The 22557-nt window shown below is 37.6% G+C and overlaps 1 protein-coding gene across 1 annotated transcript; it reads left to right on the forward strand.

The window, feature by feature from the left end:
- Positions 1 to 314: 314 nt before the first annotated feature.
- On the forward strand, positions 315 to 21803 carry zgc:174356 (uncharacterized protein LOC100137120 homolog). The gene is made up of 7 exons (XM_058398320.1): positions 315 to 505; positions 1420 to 2146; positions 3975 to 4072; positions 7163 to 7301; positions 10296 to 10379; positions 12002 to 12158; positions 18213 to 21803. Exons 1-7 carry the CDS (start codon positions 389 to 391, stop codon positions 18262 to 18264), a joined length of 1374 nt encoding a protein of 457 aa, XP_058254303.1. The 5' UTR covers positions 315 to 388; the 3' UTR covers positions 18265 to 21803.
- The last annotated feature ends 754 nt before the right edge of the window (positions 21804 to 22557 follow it).

Raw genomic sequence — 22557 nt, forward strand, 5'->3', positions numbered from 1 at the left:
CAATTTACAACAATTTATTCTACATGATTCTGATAGCTTGAACCTTGCTCTATTCTATAAGACTTTTTTTTGTGATTTGGTATCCTGGAAAAAAGCCCTGTTATCTATGTACACTAGGAACGTCAGAAAAGGCGTGAATCAGGTACCATAAATCCCAGCCAATGAAGATAAACAGTTGTTTCCTGATAAGAGCAGGTCGTGACTAAGGCACTTCCTGGTTTTTGCAGCTGACATGCATGTGACCTCAGCCGCACAGCACGGCTTTCCTTACATAGATAGGTGTTTCATTTTAGAAATTGAGAACTAAAGAAATGCAGCGACTGCTTGCTTGACCTTATATAGCACACATCCTTCTTTGTTTGTGTATCCTTTACCTGTGAAACAGAGTATGCCACAATGTCTGGAGAAGCTGAGGAGAATTGTTACAGTGGAGCCGGCAATATTCTTTTACATGACCAGCACCTTCATCATGCTGCCGGCTTATCAGCGCCTGGTCATGGACAAGGTAAGTGTTGCGCCTGCTCCTTTAGGCTGTCTGTGTCCTACAACCGCTTCAGAGAGAAGAGGGAGAGGGAGAGAGATTAATCAAAGTTGGTTCTAGGGAAGTGTTTTGCTGTCACCTGAAAAAAAAACAGGTCAGCAGAGTGCAGTACTAGGGAAGTTCGCATACAGGGTAGTGCATGCATGAGGTGCAACAGTGTTACGCTGCACTCAAAACCCAGGACAACAGCAAGCATTAATCAAACTGAAATGACCATGACTCACAGGGATCCTGAAGCGAAACCAGAAAGCTGTGTAATTGTTTGTGTTCTAGATTCAATTACTCCAAGATTTACTGGCCATCATTTACTGGCCAGAGATTAGCTTCTGAGCACCAACGTTCATTAAGATCATATAGGTGACATCCAATTTAGCTCCATTTTGTGTTAATAGATGAAAATTGAACCATCAAAAAGCCTTTATGCATTTGTTTTGGGCCACCTGCTAACCTGTTCCGCATATATCAGACAGACACCCTTCTATTCTTTATCAATTCTTACTATTCTTGTAAGGTTTGTAAGATTGCACACATACTGTATACATTATTCATACATTATACATTTGTCAAAAATGTTTGAGGTGAAAACCGTTCAAAACATATGAAATCTTCAGTTTTAGATTTATATACATACAATGCATGCATACATTATACAATATACATTTAATTTTTAATTTAACGGCTGCATTAAATGTTGCTTAGGAAATAAATAATTATAGTACAGAAAAATAAAACATACATTGACAGAGCTACATAAAGCACAGGTCATCACACTTTAGCAAGAAATCTGCTAATCAGTCAAGAAGTCCTACTCGTAGTGAAGCCCATCATTTGCAAAATGATGAGAATACTAACTCTTCTCTCTTTCTCAATATCTGTAGGTTTGCCTAGAACTATACAAGGACTCGTCCATATGCAGTGACTCTGAGCAGAGAGAGACTGAGGAAGTTGAGTCACGGTCCTCCTATATCCTGCTCCTCTACACAGCCATGACCAGTTTGGTATCTATCCCCCCAGCCATAATTTTGGGTTCCTGGTCTGACCAGGCTGGCCGCAGGTCAGTAATGCTCCTACCTTTCATACTCTCACTGCTGAGTGGTGGAGTGCTGTTGGCTATGGTATTGGTGCAGAACCTGAGTGTCTACTGGTGCCTGCTGGCAGCTGCCTTCATTGGCTTAACCGGTGGCCATGTTTCCATCTTCCTCAGCTCTTTCAGCTTCCTAGCTGATATTACCATGGAATCTAGCTCTAGCCGTACTTTGCGCATGGCCATAGCCGAGTCTATGATCTTTGTGGGGGGAATGGTGGGCTTTCTCCTGGGTGGCTTCCTGACACAGGAGTTCGGTCTGGTGGCAGCTTTCGGAGCCTACACTGCATGCCATGTTTTAGCCATACTCTATATCCTGCTGTGGCTCCGAGACCCCAAACCAATCAACAGCACTTTAAGCATCCTTTCTACGGAAAATGATGGGCAGGAGTCTGGAGCGGTTATTCTAAAGTATGCCAGGATGTCCTTTAGGGCAGTGTTCAAGAGAAGGCCAGGTCAGGATAGACTGAAACTGCACCTTCTCATCCTATGCACCTTCATAAATAACCTGGTAGCTATTGGTGAGTACAGCATAAATCTTTGGTTGAATAAAACAGTGCAAGATAAGTTATATAAGCAAATATACAGTGTCCTTCAGAATTATTGGCACCCTTAAAGAAAATGATCTTTAATTTAAACAATCCCCAGAGGGAATAACTGAACTGAGTCTCTTTCTGTAATATTTAACAAGATTGGAGACACTTTTATATGAGATTGGTTCACTATTCAAAGCAGAATATTTTAACTTAAATTATATACTAAAGGACTGTGCATGTGGACATATCTCTTTAATTCGAACCACTGGTTTTCACAAGGGTTTAAATCAGATCCTAGACTGAGGTGGTCATTGCAGAACGTTGATTTTGTGTCCAATTAAACATTAGTTGATTTGGCACTATCATCTCTGGCTCATTAACTTGTTTGTGGCCAGGGCTGAAATATCTTGGAACTTAGCAGAATTCATATTTTCACTCACAAGTTTTCACTCACAACAATCTGACCACAACACACAATGCCAACTATAGTTCGATTAACATTTGGTAAAGTTTGTGTGAGCAGTTCGTTTTTTAAAACTTGGCAAAAATTTGGTTCACAGATATATATATATATATATATATATATATATATATATATATATATATATATATATATATATATATATATATCCGTGTATATAAATATATATATATATATATATATATATATATATATATATATATATATATACTTGAAAGAAAATTACAATGATTTTTTTGTTGTGCATTTCTTGGAAGTGTGCTAGTAATTCTGCATGGCATTATATGTTGGAATTTTTGCAATGGCTTTATTTAGTGAATAACACTGAAGTGATTTGAGGATCATCTCATTCAGTGGTATTCAGTATGCAAAATCCTGGTAATTTATCTGCTAAAGAACTGTGGTAAATTCTCTAAGATGTGTGATTTACAAATGGACTTCCATTTTTTTAGAGCTTAGAGCTTAGCGCATATCATTTCACACATCATTGTGAAAATGGTTATATTATTTGACCACCACATACAGCTTCAGATGAAGCTCAAGAAACATTCCAGCCTGTATACAAGAGATTTGTATTGTAACATTCAAGACACGTTTAAAAAGAAATCTCATCTATCAATGTGTATAGAACCAAATAGAAGTATAGACATAGCATAACATCTAAAGATTACTAATTAAGTTTGCTAGCTGATGAAGCCAAGGTTTTTGTATCTTCTGCATGTTTTGTTTAAATGATGTCAGTGGTTACTGGAGGAGCCACAGAACAAGAATTTCATTATATTGTGTAAATGACTGTCTTCTGTAAATAAACCTAAACTACATAAACTCTTGAATCTTGAAAAAGTAATAAATCAAATAAAATTACACAAAAGTAGAAGTAACTAAAAAAATAATTAAAAAAAATAATAATACATAACAATAATCACTATAATAAAAATACATTTAGAAAGAAGAAAGAAGAAAGAAAGAAAGAAGATTACAAAGAATACATTTAGAAATATGTAATTAAAGTAGAATGTGTTCATTCCAAAGAGCCCTACAGGACATGCGTGTGTATGTATGTGCCATATGTAATTAACCGAACTAATTTCCTACCATTAAGACATTCTGACTCTGGCAATTTGGCTAGTTAGGCTAATGTGAGCGCATTGGCCAAGCTGCCTGTTTGTGTTGATAATACTTCTAAGCTCTTTCAAGGTGGTTTATAAATGCTCTCTCTCTGAATTAGTACTCTAGAGGTGGGGGGGAGAGAGAGAGAGAGAGAGAGAGAAAGAGAGAGAGAGAGAGAGAGAGGGTAACGATATGTGCCTTTATGTGCTTATGTCTCCCCAGGGGATAATTCTGTCTTACTGCTCTATTTGATGTATGAGCCCAGAGAGTTCACAACTGCAATGTTTGGAGTGTTTAACTCTGCCAAAATGTTCTTGTTGGTAAGTGGTTTTGTTTCCACAGAGTCATGTTCTCTCTGATGAATCATGTTTTTATTTTTTAACCAGATCAAAGTGTGGAGCTCAACGTTTCTTCAAAATGCCTCTAGTGGACCATACCATGGGTTCAAAGATCCATTCATGTGCCAAAATAAATTTCCTTTTCACTCTATTCTGCTTTGCTTTTCTGCGGACAAATTAGCAAATTACATTTTGTAAAGAGTGGAACAGTGCATTTCTTCGCTGTGGAGACACAAACAGGATGGAGGTGTCTTTGAATATTCAGGGGGGTCACCACCTTAGAGTTACTGATGTCAGGTGAAGAGGCCTGGAGCACAGCCGGTGTTCCAATTCATCCCATAGTTGTTAATGAGGTTGAGGTCAGTGCTCTGTGTAGGCCACTCCACACCAGTTCTTCCACACCAACCCTGGCAAACCATGGACCTCACTTTGTACAAAGACACATTGTCATGCTGGAGCATGTTTGGACTGGGCTCCTTGGTTCCAGTGAAGGGAAATTTTAATTCTACAGCATACAATGCATCTTATACATTTATAATAACCCATCCTTCGTTAAGGATATTACCCAAGCATATAGCAGGTCATAGTGACAGTGTGTTATATACCACTGATATTACACCATAATTAGCACTAGAGGTGTGGAATTTGTGGGTTTGAAATTTGGAATTATTTTGATTTTATTACATATGACTCTGTAGATAATGTGATCTATTCTTTATCTTACATACAGTATAACAGTAAATTATCAAGAAAAGAGAGAGCTTATAGATGCAATTGCAATTCAGCATGATTTAATGAGACAAAGCAGAAAAGTCCATAATGAAAGGCAGAATTACTGTCAAAAAACAGCCATGGGTCAGACCATCAGCAAACAGAGTGGACTAGGCAAAGGCAAACATGAGGGTCAAAAAACAGGCAACAATACAGAAAGCCAGAATGACAAACAGTAAGACTTGGTAAAGTGTGATGCACAGAACAAACTGAGTGTTTACTTTACAAACTTTCTAGGAATGAAAGTTTCTTTTATGCATATATATATATATATATATATATATATATATATATATATATATATATATATATATATATATATATATATATATATATATATATATATATATATATATATATATGTATGTCACTAGAAGTCCCTTCATTACGAGCAGGTTAGTTTCTGAGGTGCATAGCTCCAGGCAGCCATGTTTGTTGGCCACAGTGTGTTCTGGGAATTGGAGTTTGTGGGTTGTGTGGACCTGACGCAACCAAACTGCTTAAGTCCTCCTTAACAAACTACATGTATAACAATTCCTAACAAGACTTAGAGTCAATGTAGATCATTCATCTAAATCAAAGATGGTATTGTGAAAGAAGGTAGTCCACATTCTTCATGGAAACATCTGCAATTCAACAAAAATCAAGTTTCTAAAAAACAATTTTTTTTTATTTTTATGCTTTCCAGAAACATCCACTATATTAAGGACCTGCTTCAGTTTGTCTTTGTCCAGTGACAGGAAACTGTAGGGGTCTCAGTTTTTCCCACTGTGACCGGAGCCTTGCACTCTGATTTCATCGATCATGTGAACAGATCGATGCCATGTCTTAAAGTGTCGTTTTAAAAAAAGCTGCTCGTTAAGGAACAGAGCTTCCCGACCAGGCAGGGGATACCGCTCCATGTTAACTCGAGTGGTCCGCAATGCACCATGGGACAGTTGCCTTTTGTGAGGCAGGTAAAGCCATCGATTCTGTGAAATACTATGATGCTCTATGTCTGGAGCAGATGGCTGCTGGAGATATTCTGGTTAATACACAAACACTTTGAAGGAGGATTATCCAACCACCAACCAGACAGCTCTTAGAGGGAAAACATCTTGAAGAGAAAAAGGAAGAGAGTTTGTAATAATGTTGCTGCAAAGTACAAGATGGTGCTGTTTTATTACAAGTCACGACAAAACACAGACTTACACAGTTTTTAGTATCTGACACAACAAAACCTAGAGTTGAGTTCAGGGTTGATTCACTAATGTTTATGGAGACAGTGAGAAATCCACAAACCGTAATAAGTAGAAAACAGCAATGGCCATTTCTAAAGAATATGGTAATACATCCTATGAATATATTATTCATAATACTTTAAAATTTTATGACAGTTTCAGCAGGTATCTGAATGTATGAACATATAATGCATTATGTAACCTGACTTCATACATACTGTAGATGCATTATTACACATAATCCCTTATTGTGTTTGGCATATATATGTAGAAATGGGCATGATTTGTTAAGTTACATACAGGAATATATATCAGTAACTGCTTATGAGCTTCTTTTCAGAGTCATACCAGGTAATATGTCTGCTATATAAGTGTATAGTATTATGCATTATGAATACTGGCTTCATAGTAAGTGTTAAGAGAAAGGTTTATTCTTTTTTTTTCCTCTATCAAAGAAAGCAAAGAAATATAATGACATCAGCCACCTACTAGCTAAAGACTGGGGCATAATTACTTACTATCTTCTTGAAATGGATCGTGGTGATGACACGCTATCACAAGCAATCATTTATAAATATGTTGTAGTCTGACATGTTGATTAATACATTTAGAATCGTAATTATTTCTGATATTTTCATCAAGAGGAGTCTGTGAAGGTTAATTAAGTCACATGTTTGAACCATAATGAATCAAAAGAGCTTGAAATATTTATAGCATATTTGTTAATGAATAGCCAAACAAGAGCATATTGGGCAAAACAAAACTGCACTCAAAAAAATGGGGTATCCCATGGCTACATTAAATGTTTATGTATAATATTTTGTTAGCCTTTCAGCTCCTCTAAAATGCCTACAAATTATATACATATAGTCATGTTTAATTTTAATTAAGAGAAATATCTCTTGTAAAAATTTTGGCCACTACAACACATTATACCAATTAATTTTTTAACATATTATGGATGATGACATAGGAAATGTTCCAAATGTGTCAACATTTTTTTCTCAATCTGTCTACAAATATCTGCCATCATAACTTACATGGATATTAATCTGGATATTGCTCCTATGCTCTCTGCCAGGGTGCTGGCCTCTTGGGCCTGTTCCCTTTGCTGCTGCATTGCCTTAAGGAAATGACATTGGCAAAACTCAGTGTTGTGTTTAGGGCTGCCTCATATGTCCTGCTGGCTTTTTCCACCAACACATGGATGGTCTACTTGGGTAAGTGCCCATTGTCTTACTCCATGATTTCCCTTCATCAAATACACACATAACATTCTGCATGATGGTACGCAACAATATTCTTCAAGATGTAATGTATCAATGAATTAAAATATGCCAATAGGTATATGTGCAACCAACCTGTCATAAAGGTGTCATGAGCAGTCAAGTGCATTAATGTATGCAGTGTGTATCAAATATAATTGTACCAAATGGCATTATTATTACACTCCATTGGAAGCTTCTGTTCTAAAGAAAAATATGTTCAGTTATGCCTGGTAAAATATTAAAAATGTAAAATGGTCTACTCTACATAATTGCTTACTTTTCTTGTCTGCTTTTTTCTAACTAAAACTACCTGCTTTAAATGAGACAATTTGGTAAAAATATCCCATTGTGTGTGTGTGTGTGTGTGTCAGACATTGTCTGTCTGTCTGTTTCTCTCTCTCTCTTTCTTTCTTTATATATATATATATATATATATATATATATATATATATATATATATATATATATATATATATATATATATACACTATATTGCCAAAAGTATTCGCTCACCCATCCAAATAATCAGAATCAGGTGTTCCAATCACTTCCATGGCCACAGGTGTATAAAATCAAGCACCTAGGCATGCAGACTGTTTTTACAAACATTTGTGAAAGAATGGGTCGCTCTCAGGAGCTCAGTGAATTCCAGCGTGGAACTGTGATAGGATGCCACCTGTGCAACAAATCCATTCGTGAAATTTCCTCGCTCCTAAATATTCCACAGTCAACTGTCAGCTGTATTATAAGAACGTGGAAGTGTTTGGGAACGACAGCAACTCAACCACAAAGTGGTAGGCCACGTAAACTGACGGAGCGGGTCAGTGGATGCTGAGGCGCATAGTGCGAAGAGGTCGCCAACTTTCTGCAGAGTCAATCGCTACAGACCTCCAAACTTCATGTGGGCTTCAGATTAGCTCAAGAACAGTGCGCAGAGAGCTTCATGGAATGGGTTTCCATGGCCGAGCAGCTGCATCCAAGCCATACATCACCAAGTGCAATGCAAAGCGTCGGATGCAGTGGTGTAAAGCACGCCGCCACTGGACTCTAGAGCAGTGGAGACGCATTCTCTGGAGTGACGAATCACGCTTCTCCATCTGGCAATCTGATAGACGAGTCTGGGTTTGGCGGTTGCCAGGAGAACGGTACTTGTCTGACTGCATTGTGCCAAATGTAAAGTTTGGTGGAGGGGGGATTATGGTGTGGGGTTGTTTTTCAGGAGCTGGGCTTGGCCCCTTAGTTCCAGTGAAAGGAACTCTGAATGCTTCAGCATACCAAGACATTTTGGACAATTCCATGCTCCCAACTTTGTGGGAACAGTTTGGAGCTGGCCCCTTCCTCTTCCAACATGACTGTGCACCAGTGCACAAAGCAAGGTCCATAAAGACATGGATGACAGAGTCTGGTGTGGATGAACTTGACTGGTCTGCACAGAGTCCTGACCTCAACCCGATAGAACACCTTTGGGATGAATTAGAGCGGAGACTGAGAGCCAGGCCTTCTCGTCCAACATCAGTGTGTGACCTCACAAATGCGCTTCTGGAAGAATGGTCAAAAATTCCCAAAAACACACTCCTAAACCTTGTGGACAGCCTTCCCAGATGAGTTGAAGCTGTTATAGCTGCAAAGGGTGGACCGACGTCATATTGAACCCTATGGATTAGGAATGGGATGTCACTTAAGTTCATGTGCGAGTCAAGGCAGGTGAGCGAATACTTTTGGCAATATAGTGTATATATATATATATATATATATATATATATATATATATATATATATATATATATATATATATATATCCATAATCCATATGTAATGACAACAAAAAACAGTCAGTTGTTATTTTAAGACATGAAGGTCAGGTGTTCTGGAACAGTTCTTGCAAGAACAGTATTGTCAAGTGCATTTGCAAAACCCATCAAGCACTATGATGAAACTGGCTCACATGAAGACCATCCTGGTAAAGCAAGACCAAAACTTACCTCTGTTGCAGAGGAGAAGTTCATTTAGAGTTACCAGCCTCAGAAATCACCAATTAACAGCACCTCAGATTAGAGCCATTATGAAGGCTTTACAGAGCATCAGTAGCAGACATATCTCAATATCAACTGTTCAAACGAGATTATTGTGTATTTCGGCCGCCTTCAGCATTGTTTTACAATGTAGAAAGAAATAATGGAAAACCATGGAATTAGAAGGTGTGTCCAAACTTTTGACGGGTGTGTGTATATATATATTTCAGATGTGAAATGGATTTCTTTGTAGTGTGAGTGCCTCTGTAAACAAAACTACAAAGAGGCATTTATAGCACCACATCATTCAATGCAGAGAGCCAATGAAGGGGAAGAGGGACTGATCAATATTGATATCTTTAATTACATAAATCGTTATGGAGACTGTTATTCTAATCGACCCTGAGAACTGGAGTACTTTGACAGGGAGATGAGTGGTGGCTCTGGTGAATAATCAGCAGCTGAAGGAGGCATCTGCATTCTGCTCTATTCTCTTGCCTGAGATAATAAGGGACACAGCGGCATCATGCAGAAGTCGCCACCTCGATTTCAATGCAAAAGCACGAGTGTGTGTGACTGTGTGAGTGTGTGTGTAACAGGATGGAATCAAGCATGCCTTATTCCAAATAGCTTTGGCAATAAGTGAGCATTTTCTATGTCATTTAAGGGAACTGCTACTGCTGCATACTCGAACCAAGATATTTAAGTTAAAATTGGATTTGGTGCATGCATTCATGAATAATTGAACATCCTAATTCTGTCCAATTTACACATCACTTTATAAGATATGAGAGACATGCAGCTCTCAGCAGTGCCTAGTGCGGTGGTAACTGTAGACATAGCTGCACTGCATGTGTATAACATTATGCAAATACTGAGTGCAATTTTGCCAAGAATGGAAATTGTATGTGTTTTTTTTATGTTTATTATTTAGTGGCTGTAGTAGGCATGCCAGGTGGGATCACACAAGCAGTGATTCGATCATTGTCCTCTGCTATTGTGGGACCTGATGAACAAGGTAGGCTTTCAATGTACCCACACATTTAGTCTAGCCATGGCCAGCAGTTATGCCTGCTCCTTTGAGAAATAGTGTAATACCCCAAGATTAACTTTAACCACCACTATTCTCAGAAGATGATTAGATGATTCATGTCTGCATTGTTAATCTGTAGTTTTCATGGCATGTGATGTAGTTAGAGCTGAAAGCCCATGATATTAATAACAATTTTCCACTCCATGCCATTTGTGCCATAATGAAAGGCACAGCTGTATAGATTTATTAGATGACTGAAAGCCATTTTATTGCTGTTTATATATATTTTATTAAATAATTAAATTGCATAGTTTAATTCTGTCAGTCCATAGAGTCTAGGTTTTGCAGGATGCAGCTGGGAATTGTTTGCATTACATATTGTATATGAATTATGGCAAATGAAAGAGGAATTTATTTTCAAGCGAACAGGCTACTGGAATTTGGATGTCAGTCAAAATTAATTACCAATAGCTTGTGCAGCTAGATACTTTTAATCTGGCTTAGGATCTTTGGGAACTGACACCAGTCAATATGATATGCTCAGATGGGCACATCTAACATTAACAGAGCTTAAATTATGCAATTTTCAGCTTTTCGTGAGCAAGAAAGTGGGACATGCAATCCCTGCCTCCTTTATTTTAGTCTATTAAATGGCTTCAAAAACAGCAAACATTTAGATGAATTGATTGTCAAAACAAAAGGCAGCCTTTCTGTCATCATAACCTGTGTAATGTGTGTGTGTGTGTGTGTGTGTGTGTGCATCTTTGCTCAAACATGTAGAATGGAGATGATGCTTTAGAGAGTTCCCTGTCTTTCAAAACTCTTCACATTTGATGCATTTGAAATGATAACACTGAAATGATAACATGTCTTTGTCACAGATTCCCTAGGTTGTTGTTGTTGTCCTTCAGCTGTTCCTTGTACAGGGTCATCACAGGAGATCATCTGATCCACATTTTTTGATTTGGCACAGGTTTTACGCCGGATTCCCTTCCTGACACAACCCTCTTGTTTTATCCCGGGGTTGAGACCAGCACTGAGTTAACCCCTCAGTGACTGAATTGGTTCGAACCTGGGGTGCAGCAGTGAGCCACAGATTCTCTATGATGATGCTCTAATTTTACTCTTTTACACAGACATACTATCCCCACCCAGCAACTTAAAAAAAATGCAGTTACTACTTTTATGTCTTCTGTCTCTCAGATTACATATCAGCAACACTTTAGATTTAGCATTCAGAGGCACTTTCCAGCTCAAATCAATAAGGATTCCCTGTTAGAGGCACTTAAATGCTGCTCTCATGCACCCTGCACGCCAGCTCATTCTGCTCCAGTTAATCAGAACTGCCCCAGAGTTGACTACAGCCTGGGTAAATGTTTTATCAATGCGGATCAAACCGGTGCTTATGTGTCCCTCCAAACACTATTGTATGGACTCAAGTGAGCAAAACAGTTATTCAGCTCCACCAACCAGCATACTGCGGATAAAAACAGGATTTATATAGCATCTCAGTTCTGAAGCAAAACCTAGATGAAAAACAGAGTCTGTTTATACCACTAACAATAGCTTCAAACAATTCTGCCACTGGTCTGATCTTATCTCGCTAGGTGCCATGTTTTCCTTCTCAGCTTCAGTGGAGGCCACTTGTATCCTCATTGCTGCCATCATATTCAACGGCCTGTACCCTCTGACCCTGCCTACGTTCCCGGGCATGCCCTTCATCATCATGGCTACTTTTTGCATCATTGTCTTCATCCTTATGCAGTAAGTACCATTATGAGTGATAGAGACAATAAATGATGCTTGCTATATTATGATGACATCAATGGCAGTGGTGCCATACTGACTCATAAACAAGCTTTTAATGTTTGTTGACATGCACAGCAGCCCTAGTAACCCTTATCAAATGAGGCAAAACTGTAATTATTGCATATAAATGTGGCCAATCTCTGAGCATTAGGAATAATTGCACTACATCACTAACCACTTTAGCAGGGCTTTAACCAGACTTATAGTCATAGTTTTCAGATGGAAAAGTTTCAAATCAACACCATGAGATATTTCTCAAACGCATTCAAATTTTCTTTTAATATCTTTGCAAATGACCTCAGTGTAATATTCATAAAGAATATATAATCACCTTCTAATGTGCTGTAATTGCACTGAGACAGAATTCTATGTGCTCATTTCATTTTCCTCAAATGTGGGCTGCACATGAGCATCATTTTGTCTTAATAGCCAGTAATATCTTTAGAAGGTTTTTCTTTTTGTCTGTTTACCTCATGTGTCTTCAGTGCTTTTGTATTTCGTGTCATTCCGAAACAGCGATAGTGACAGATTTTCATATTTTTTACTAAATGTAGATAATATTTATCTTGCTTAGCATGGAACACAGGCCCATTTTCATACATTATTCATTTACATGAGCCGTTAGTGTGGTCACATAAAAATTGAGGTGATAACAAACAGCATGATACAATCACAGCATTCTGCTGCTGTTAAATATGAGGCACAGTTATGATACTCATTCCTGAGCAGAGTAATGAAGACCAGAGGGAATTAGATATTGATCCTTCTCTTGTATATACCTTCAGTATATACAAGCCTTTCATGAAAAACAGACATATGACAATGGCAAAATGGCTGTATTACTCAGTCAGGTATAACATTAAATAATGTTTCTGTATAGTGTATAATTTAAATGTAAACATTTAAACACATGGGCCATTGTATTTGGACTATGAGTGTATGACGACTATAAAATGTGCTTTTCCCTTTCCTATGTTTATTCACAGTCTTTGACATGCTTCTTAATGACCTGCTTGTGTATTTTTAACAAATGGTCCATATACTCTCCATATACTAATATCCTGAATAATAATTACTTTAGTGTATATGTGCGTCAGCACGTCATGCCACGTGCAGCACATTCTGTTTGAACAAACATCAATCCTAGTAATCAATAATGTCTAGTCATTTAAAGTTTAGGATGACAATTAGCACCATACAGGCTATATAAATTTACAAAGTCAATACTTTTCAGGCCAAGATTTGATTCATTAGGTCAGTACATCCTGTTTCACACTAATGTACACAGAACTATTGATGCATGACTGAACCCACAGTATTACTCTTACTCCGAGCTCAATAAATAATGATGCTGCAACTTTCAGGAAGCATCTCCTTATGTGTTTGATGCTGAACGAATGTGGCACCAGTACTTTAAGTGTAATTAGACCCTAAATGGATTTTCATTGTTTCCAGTGAAACAATCACCAACACTCCCTTAAAAAACTTGCCCTTAAAAAACAGTTGGAAATGTTACTTATTTCCACACCATTATGGTATGTGCTAATATTTTCTTATTTACCAGACTATCTTTGTCTGCTGGAACTAGCCTACAGTATGCACCAGGATAACAATTAAACTTCTAATAATCTCTATTACCAGACTCGAAATTGATTTTGAAACACATTTGATATTCTGTAGACTCTATAATTAAGCGATTGTCTTTCGTAATGAAGGTATTAAGAACCACTAGCACAATAAAGACTCTGTGCAGTGGTTATTGAAGTGTGGAATGGTTATCATACCCTGTCTATAATTATACCACTAATGGCCTGCTCCTTGGATCCGGGGCTGGTCCAGCCTTACAGTTAAATCCTGTGGAACTTGCAGCCCTCCATGCTACTATTACAGGACAATAAAGTAAGTGGCAGGAACCCATAGCCCATAATAAACCCCAGGGGAGTAATAGGTGTGCAATCAGTCATTCACACACACCATATTTTAGTGCTTATAAAGTACTGCAATAATGTTAGTAAATCAGATCTAGCAAAGCTCTATTTTTGACGCTCTACCTTCTTGAAGTGTTTAAAAACACTGTGACGTTGCTTATAGCAAAAAGTGATAATGGTAAAAATTACCCAGCAAGCATGTATGTGTCATATTAGATTAGATGCATTAATTAGAACAGTAAGATGTCAATACGTTTTCACATGAATGCCTTAATTAGAATAGTGAGAGATCAATATAAATTCTTTTGAACAGCAGAGATACCACGGTTTAATCCTATTCTTTTCCATCGTTCCACTGAATTCAGCTTTCTGGAGTGTACATAATTTGAAGCACATTAAAGTGAGCGTGCCTTTTAGAGTATTAAAAAGCCCTAAGGCCCTCATGAGGATAATGAAAAATGTCATTAGAAGACATTATTGTCAGAACTTTTAGATACTCTTCCTATGGCTATGAAATTAGATTACCCCACCCCCCCTCAGTCAGGCAGTGCATGCACATGTACATGTGGTGTGCATAGATTTGTATGCGTCTGTGTCAAGCTCCAGAGAAGGTGTGCAGGTCTTCCTAAGGCTGATCTTCTAGAATATTGATGAGCCATGAGCGATAATGAGAGAAGTAATGATGGCCAAGTCAGTAAGGGTGAACAAAGGGTAGGATGGCTCAGTGATGTGAGGCACAGCAGAGTTTACATTGTCACAGGAGAATACGCACTTAAAACCAGACTTAATCCATCCATCAAAGCATCACTCTCATTATCCTCAACAATTACCCCTACCTTCTGCTCTCAAGCATTTTGATTGGATCAGGCTAAATGCCTGTGCTATACTTTTTCCATCCTCCTTGTAATTTTTTATATGCAGTTACAGTTACAAGTATGCAATTGTATTAACAAGTGAGCCACAGAAATATTCTCTCTTTTTTTTTTCATTTATACAAGAATGTATTTGCTACTGGTGTTGGAAGACAGTTAAAACCAATGAAATTAATATGCTGTGAAATGATGCTGTTACCAAAGCATCTGTGCTTTGTTGGAAAGTCAGACTTCACATCAACTCTTGGAATTTCTTTACTTAGATCACTATATTGGTAAGAGGTAAAAGGTTTTTTTTGTCTTAATGCAAGGTTAGAACAGTCTGTACAACACGTTCTAACCAATAACTGAATGTCCTTCATTCACTGTGCTTAGCGATGGCACATCTTGTAAGAGCATGGGAGATTTAAATGTGAATAGTGAATAGAGGAGCCTGGTGAATATTATTTCTACTATTTCTACTATAATCGTTTATTTAGTTCTTATTCCATCTAAAGGAGCAGGTTATTGGTTTTAGCCTGGAGGGGAATACAGTGCTTTGATGGATGGCATCACTGAACTGGTTTCTATAGGTGCACCATAAATATGAGTGACAGCTTTATACACTGAACGATGCACATGTAGTCTTTAAGTGCGGTGCAGAAGATTGTTGGCTGATCATTTTTCGCATTGAAGTCTGAATCTTGAGTATCTGTCTCAAAATTCAATTTCAATCATGCAAACTGCTGTTCGAATTAACCATTCTCGTCAAAACTGGCCCAAGACGAGTGTAGTATATTGCAGTTAGAATAAGAATAGAATTCTTTATTGAGTCGGGATTAAACATGCACAACATGCACTAACAGCTGTGTTAGTTGGTAAGGATTTTGTCATTTTTGCATCATGAATAATTGCACTCTCAGTCTGCAACCGCAATGGGGAAATACACAGGTGTGTATGTTTGAGACTTGTATATACCAAATTTGCATAATAAGACAAAAAGAAACCCTGATAGTGAGGATGAATACATATTCATTGGAGCACATATGAGGTGTTACTGCATAGTAGGTGCTTGCATTTTGCATCAGCCTGCTGAGTATAACTACACTGTCATAGTCAAACAGCTCAAACATGTGAAATGGATTGCTCGTAACAGCACCATGCATTATAGATAGACACGATATAATAATAAATGCTCGACTTTTTACATTTTCTCATTTTGAAATACATTTTACATGAAAGGAGGTACAAAATACAAATCCGCCCAGATGTGCAGCATTAATCTTGATTTATTGTGCAGAATAACCTTTTCGCTGCTCACTGTCCAGTGAAGCCTGGAGGCAAATCGAATTAGCTTAATTGAAGCAAGACTATACCGTTCCAAAATATTAACCTACAAACACATTAATAATCATTTTATTTTACATTTCCCAACATAAGGAAAAACATTTTATGTAAGTACTATTATGCTTTGTTTTTCAACTGCCCAACCTCTAGCCAAATTGAAACAAGGGATTCACATCTGTACTCAGTAATAGCTAATACTTTAACATTAAATAATTTGTACTCAGATTAATCTTGGTAAAAGTGGTATCCGTGCACCATTATTTATATATATGAGTTTTGTTATGCAGAAATAGAACACAAGTAAGACAGACCCAGGCCCGTTAGGGAAACCTATACCATCCCCAGACATCATTAGACTTTATTAGATAAAAGATGAAGTCTCATCTCTCACATGCTCTTTCTGTGTGGCTGTGTGCAGTCTGCTGTGGAGCAGCAATTAAGAATGAGCTGCTTCTCATGATTCTGAAATTAAGGCTTAGTTAGGCCATGGCTGTGTCTGTGGGGGAAGAACAACAGTAATGGAGTATTAGCAGTGATGCCTGATATTGTTCCGCATGTGTAGTCTCTCATTAAGAGTGGAAATGAAGGCCCACCTCGCTGCCTGACAAACCCACAAAGCACCCAGACAGAAAGCAAAGGCACGCCTGCATATTATCTGTCAACAACAATTAGCTACCAGAAATGGAGCCCACTTAAAACCCCAGAAAATGACAATTAATTACATATCACAATGTTGCTCTAATATTATTCCAAAGTTGCATTGTTAGTCATTCTCTAAGGGTGGGTGGTCAGTGTAACGTGTTTGTTACATGTAACTAATATGACACTAATATGTCTCTGCTTTCTCTGAGCGCATTTCACTTTAAATTAGAGTCAAGTAAATGGCTAAATTTGGAAACGGAAATACTCATTATTATCTTTCTGTTCCTCTTTATTCCTGATAACCAACAGACTGTAAAGACACTAATACACAAAGACAATAAACTCCATGTACAAGAATTCTCAGTGTTTAAGTGAAATGAGGAGCTAATATCACAAGTACTGCTGTGTTATAGACTACTATATGTCGGTAGAGCCTAGAGAAAGCTAGCAGCCAAATGCTATAAAGCACAGAGCAAAATAAACATGCGATGAATGCAGTTGCTATATACCTTGCCCTCTGACCTCCCTGTGAATTATTTAAAGATTTAATATTGCAGCTAGCACAACTAATAGTATTCTTAGATGATATTAAAAAAAAGTGATGAAAATAAAACTTGAAAATAAAACTTTTTTTTCTCCACAAAAGGCTTTGTTTTATTGTAGCCTTGAGCTAGAGATTGAAGAATGACTTTTTTTTATAAAAATGTCACAATGCAGCTTTACAAAAATCCAGATGTAGATTTACAGCACTAATGAGCATCCCAGAGGCAACAGTGGCAAGGAAAAACACACAGAGAGGACAAGAGGATAAAACTTAAAAAAAAGAAAAGAAACATCCTTTGGATGGTATGATAGAACATTACAGTATACAATAATAAATGTCTTAAAATGATACACAGCAAGCCCTTATTTTTGTTTTACATAACAAGCAAATAGTTTCCTGTGAAATAAAGCAACACAAGCCATTACATCCAACAGAAATTTTAATGTGTTCAGACATGGTGCATCATAATTATTGAAATAGGTCTAGATCTGCTGCTACCTTGATAAGAATAAAGTGGTTAGTGAAGATGGTGTAATGAATTAATAATGTGAATTATTGATAGTTTGCTGTCTGTATTCCAGTTTTTTTCTTCCTCCTAGCTCCTCTATCTCAGTCTTTGAATTTCTTTTAATAAGTGACCTCTCCCTCTCTCTCTTTCTCTCTCTCTCTCTCTCTCGCTCTTTCTCTGTTCTTACAGGTGGATAAGTGAAATGCCAACCACTCAGCCTCGCCTGATGCTGCAAGACTGAGAATATCTCTCACTGTCATCCTGTACAGACTGCTATTTGATGATTTACTGAAGATCCATTAAAAACGATAGCAAGTTTTACTTCCCACAGGGCCTTTAATTGACTCAAAACATCGCTAATTAGTACATGTAATGTGGATGTACAATATAGAAGCCACAGTATATATTTTAGATATAAGTTTTTATATTAGTCATCTCTCATACTTCTAATGAAACTGTATTGAAACCACACGAGAATTTTCCTACTCAGTCACATATATAATTAGCCTAGACTGAATTCCACTAAAGGGGCAGCACAAAAAATAACAGAACATGCCAGCATGGTTCAAATGTTACTAATGTAGAGAAAACTGTGAAAAGTACTCATAGGAAGTCGTTTGGAGCGGTGTGATTTGATTGAGTGTATAAAGAGCGTAAGCCATAATAACAACCATAATGAAATAAGAACACTGAAAGGTCAATGGCATACCGAGGAGAGGTAATTGAGAATTGCAGCTTTAAACTGTTCTCCCTGATAAGCCATTCCACAGCTTGAGCAAAGGGACCATCCTCAATATTCTCTTTCACCTCTAGTATGGAGGCCTGGAATTGGTCTCCAATTAGGGAGATTGTATTTAATCATGGGCCAAGCTATTTTGAAATCGTTGCCCCGTTAATTGGGCTGCAGGCATGTTCTGTTAGTGTGTCCATTGGCACCAGAAACGACTGGCATTGTGATATATGCTGGCAAATAAAAAAACAAATGCTCAGTGTTTAAACTATGTTGAGGCAGATATCGGAGATAAAAGCTCCTTGAATAAAGTAATTAACATTGTTAGACCCTGTTTAGGTGTGGGTGATTAAAAGATTTTATCTGACCTATTATCTGAAAACATTTATCAAGACCATATCATGATCATGGTCAAACAATCCCAAAAAAGTAATTTAGTTTGGGATTGTATTTGAATCTACTTATTATCCTCTCTATTTTCAGTAGATTGTGTGCAGTTAATGCTAGGACAATCAGACCAGGGAACATGAGCGTATTATAAAGCCCATCACAGTAGATGATTAAAGCAAGGAAGAAGTCTAGATAGTGTAATACACATGTATGTAATATTGTTCCTTTAGATATTAGTGAGGTGATGAACCTAGATGTAGTTAAGCAATTGATGTAGGAGATGACTTTCCTTGAGCAGGTAAAGGCTCTGAATTTATGAATTTGTAAATGAGAGAGATTCAGTTGTAGCTCTAAAATACTGTGCACTTTGTGAATCCCTGGGAAAAATCTGCTGTTGTACTGCTTGAATTGTCAAAAAAAAAAATGTGTGCGACATACTGATTGGAGTGTACTTTGTTGATGACATAGACAACTACTAAATTAGTTTGATAATGAAGGTCCATTAATGTGCCCAAAGAAGGACAAGTGATGATGACAGCTCTCACAGGATCAAATACTCATCAGACTCAAACTGCAGAGATGTGTAAATGTGTAAAAATGTTAGTCTTTTGGGGAGAACTCTAATGCAGGATGGGAGGATGTTGCGGTGTGGTATCTTGGTGTTAGAAATGATAGCTTAATGTAACCAACCTTGATATGAGAAAAGGAAGCTTGGACGGGTGTTCAGTAGAGGACCATGAAAAGATGATAGAAAGGATGGTGGTGAAAGGCATTGGAAGGAGGTTGAGGAAAGGGTTTTGAGGAGAGTTTTGTCGGGCTCAGTCCCAGAGGTAAGGGTGTGTGATGAGGAAGAGAAGAAAAATAACTGAGTGGTCAGGACAGTAGGAAAGATCATATTTTAGTGTGAGAACATTGACCAGGGTGGACAGGGATTTGGGCAACCAACTGACACTAGACAGAAGTGGACATGCCAGAGTGAATTCATCTGAGAAGTTTAAAATTGACATGAAGCAGCTTGAGTAAAGAGCAAAGTAAATTCCAAAGTTATAGTTGCTGCAGATCAGCAGACATTTTGTGGCTGTCATGGGGTGAGGTGATTAAAGGACTCATAACTAAAGAAAAAGCAGGTGCAGTATGATAGTGGCTGGAATATATAGCATGTTTGAAAATATCACATAATTTATTTTTAAGTATTTTAACAATATGGAATGTCGGCTTCTTGATACAACAGTGTTTATTTTCCAGTGAGTAAGGATAACAGTGACAAGAAAGAATTCCTCTGGATTTGGAAGTAGGAAGCCATCAAAGATATCATTGTATTAGATATGTGAGGTGAGAAGACAAGTTGTTGTTAGATCAACAATCACCAGTCTATCAGGGAAAACTGAACAGGACTGACAGAGTAGAATCAGTGTGGGCCTCAGGATTATAGGAGGACTGACAGGAAAGGGATTGGAATGAATAATGACAGGAGGTGAAGAGAGCTTGGGAAAAAGGGTTGAAGTGAGTAAGGGATAAAAAAATGGAGGGGTGAGGACGTATAAGAACAAAATAAATGCTCTTTGAGTGCAAGTAATGATGATTCCCCTGTTCAGTGGACATGGAGGAAGAAGCAGACAAACCACCAGTGCTGCAGAGGATGTAGAAGGCAGTTGCTGAGTCCTTGGAGGTGGGGACGTCAATGAGTGTTTTCAGAAGGATCAAGGCTAGTACAGGTGTCAAGTAGCAGATTCTGCTGAGACCAAACTGGATAGAGAAGCTTGGAATGTCAAAACATGGATCAGCAAGAATAATTAGCAAGAGGAATCAGGAGACTAGTGGCAGCTCCGGAAAGACTTGTCAACCAATGCCATGATTTCATGTTCCATAATGAAATAATTAAATTGTACTTTAGTTTTAGTCTACTACTATAGTGTAGATAGTACATACATTTTGCCTTAGCCAGCAGAAGGGATGTTTCTCCCAAACTAGTTATTTTGTAAATACATTTTGTGTTACAGGAGACTGCTCTCCTGCCCTTGGTGCCTAGGGGCAGATGATGCTGACATCTTTCATAATGAGAAATGTAAGCAGCTACTAATGGCCCTGCATACAAACCCTCCAAAACATATATCTGTTTGTTAGCATAGAAAAATCATTATTTTTCCATAGACTCTCTCCTTATTACTACCATGATCAATACACACCAGCATGGAAGAATGAGTATTGGGCTCGTTGCTCAGCTGCATGGAGGTTTATTGTATCAAAATGGACCAATAAAAATAGAGTTGTGTAATAAGAACCACAGAGTTTCCCAAACCAAGCACATTCTTTCAGCACTTATAGCTCCATGAACTGGTGCACAATGCATTACCTGGTGTTTCAGGGGTTTATTTTGTTGATGTTATATAGAGTTTATCACTAGAAGACTTCAAAAGAATTTCAAATAGGTAGGATGCTGAGCAGGTTGAGGGTTAAGCTCATGGACCCAAATGTGTCAAAACTGGGATTTGAACAGTCCCAAGCAGGAAACCCAAAGCTTTAACTACAAAACCACCACATCCACATTTCACAGCAAAGATACTGAATATAATAAAATGTCCTTTAGTATAAGAGCAAGCTCTTTAAGCATCAGCAAGTGTTTTTGGTTTCCAAATTATAACAGGATTTATTAATAATTCTCAACCGATGCATGATTCCATGAAGATATTTCTTCTGGGCATTGGTCATTTATTTATATTTGACAAATCAATCAATGGCTACCACCAACAGTGCAAACTTCTAGATATGTTAAGGGCATCCAGGTAAGAAGTCAGAAAAGTACTGTTAATTTATCATAGATAGATTTTAATAGATTAAAGTGATGATAATATGACATGAAATGTGATAGATTTTCATTTAATTGAATCTCATTTAGTGTTTAATGTATAACATAATGTATATGTAATAACACCACAGTTTGCCTGCAATACAGGTTCATTTTATTTAGCATATCATTCTTATTCAAGATGCTACTGTTTCCGCAATCAAAAAGGCTACAATGGACCCATCGTTGTGCTGCAATTTCATTATTATAACTGGAGAATCACAGAATTATGTTGATTATGTTGATTTGAGCACTATATCCATGGTTATTCATGAATTTGATTGCTTTCATTGACTGTGAAGGTTCATTGTATGTTGCATTAATTGCCATACTGGTGTAATGTTTGTGGTTTTATAGGTTAAACATTTTGGAAGCATTTAAAGAAAGAGTTCGGTCAATTTCTGATATGTAGTCTTTAATGAGACTGTATGTCTTGCTTATTTTTAGCTAATTGTGTAAATGCAAATAATATCATTGGTGTTGGAGATGGTGACTCACTTTCTGCTAAAACACGGAAGATTGGTAGCTGAGGATGTACTGTAAGGGAATGAGCTGGGTGGCTAAGTGCC

The sequence above is a fragment of the Hemibagrus wyckioides genome, linkage group LG09 (assembly GCF_019097595.1).
Source record: "Hemibagrus wyckioides isolate EC202008001 linkage group LG09, SWU_Hwy_1.0, whole genome shotgun sequence".
Taxonomy (NCBI): Eukaryota; Metazoa; Chordata; class Actinopteri; order Siluriformes; family Bagridae; genus Hemibagrus; species Hemibagrus wyckioides.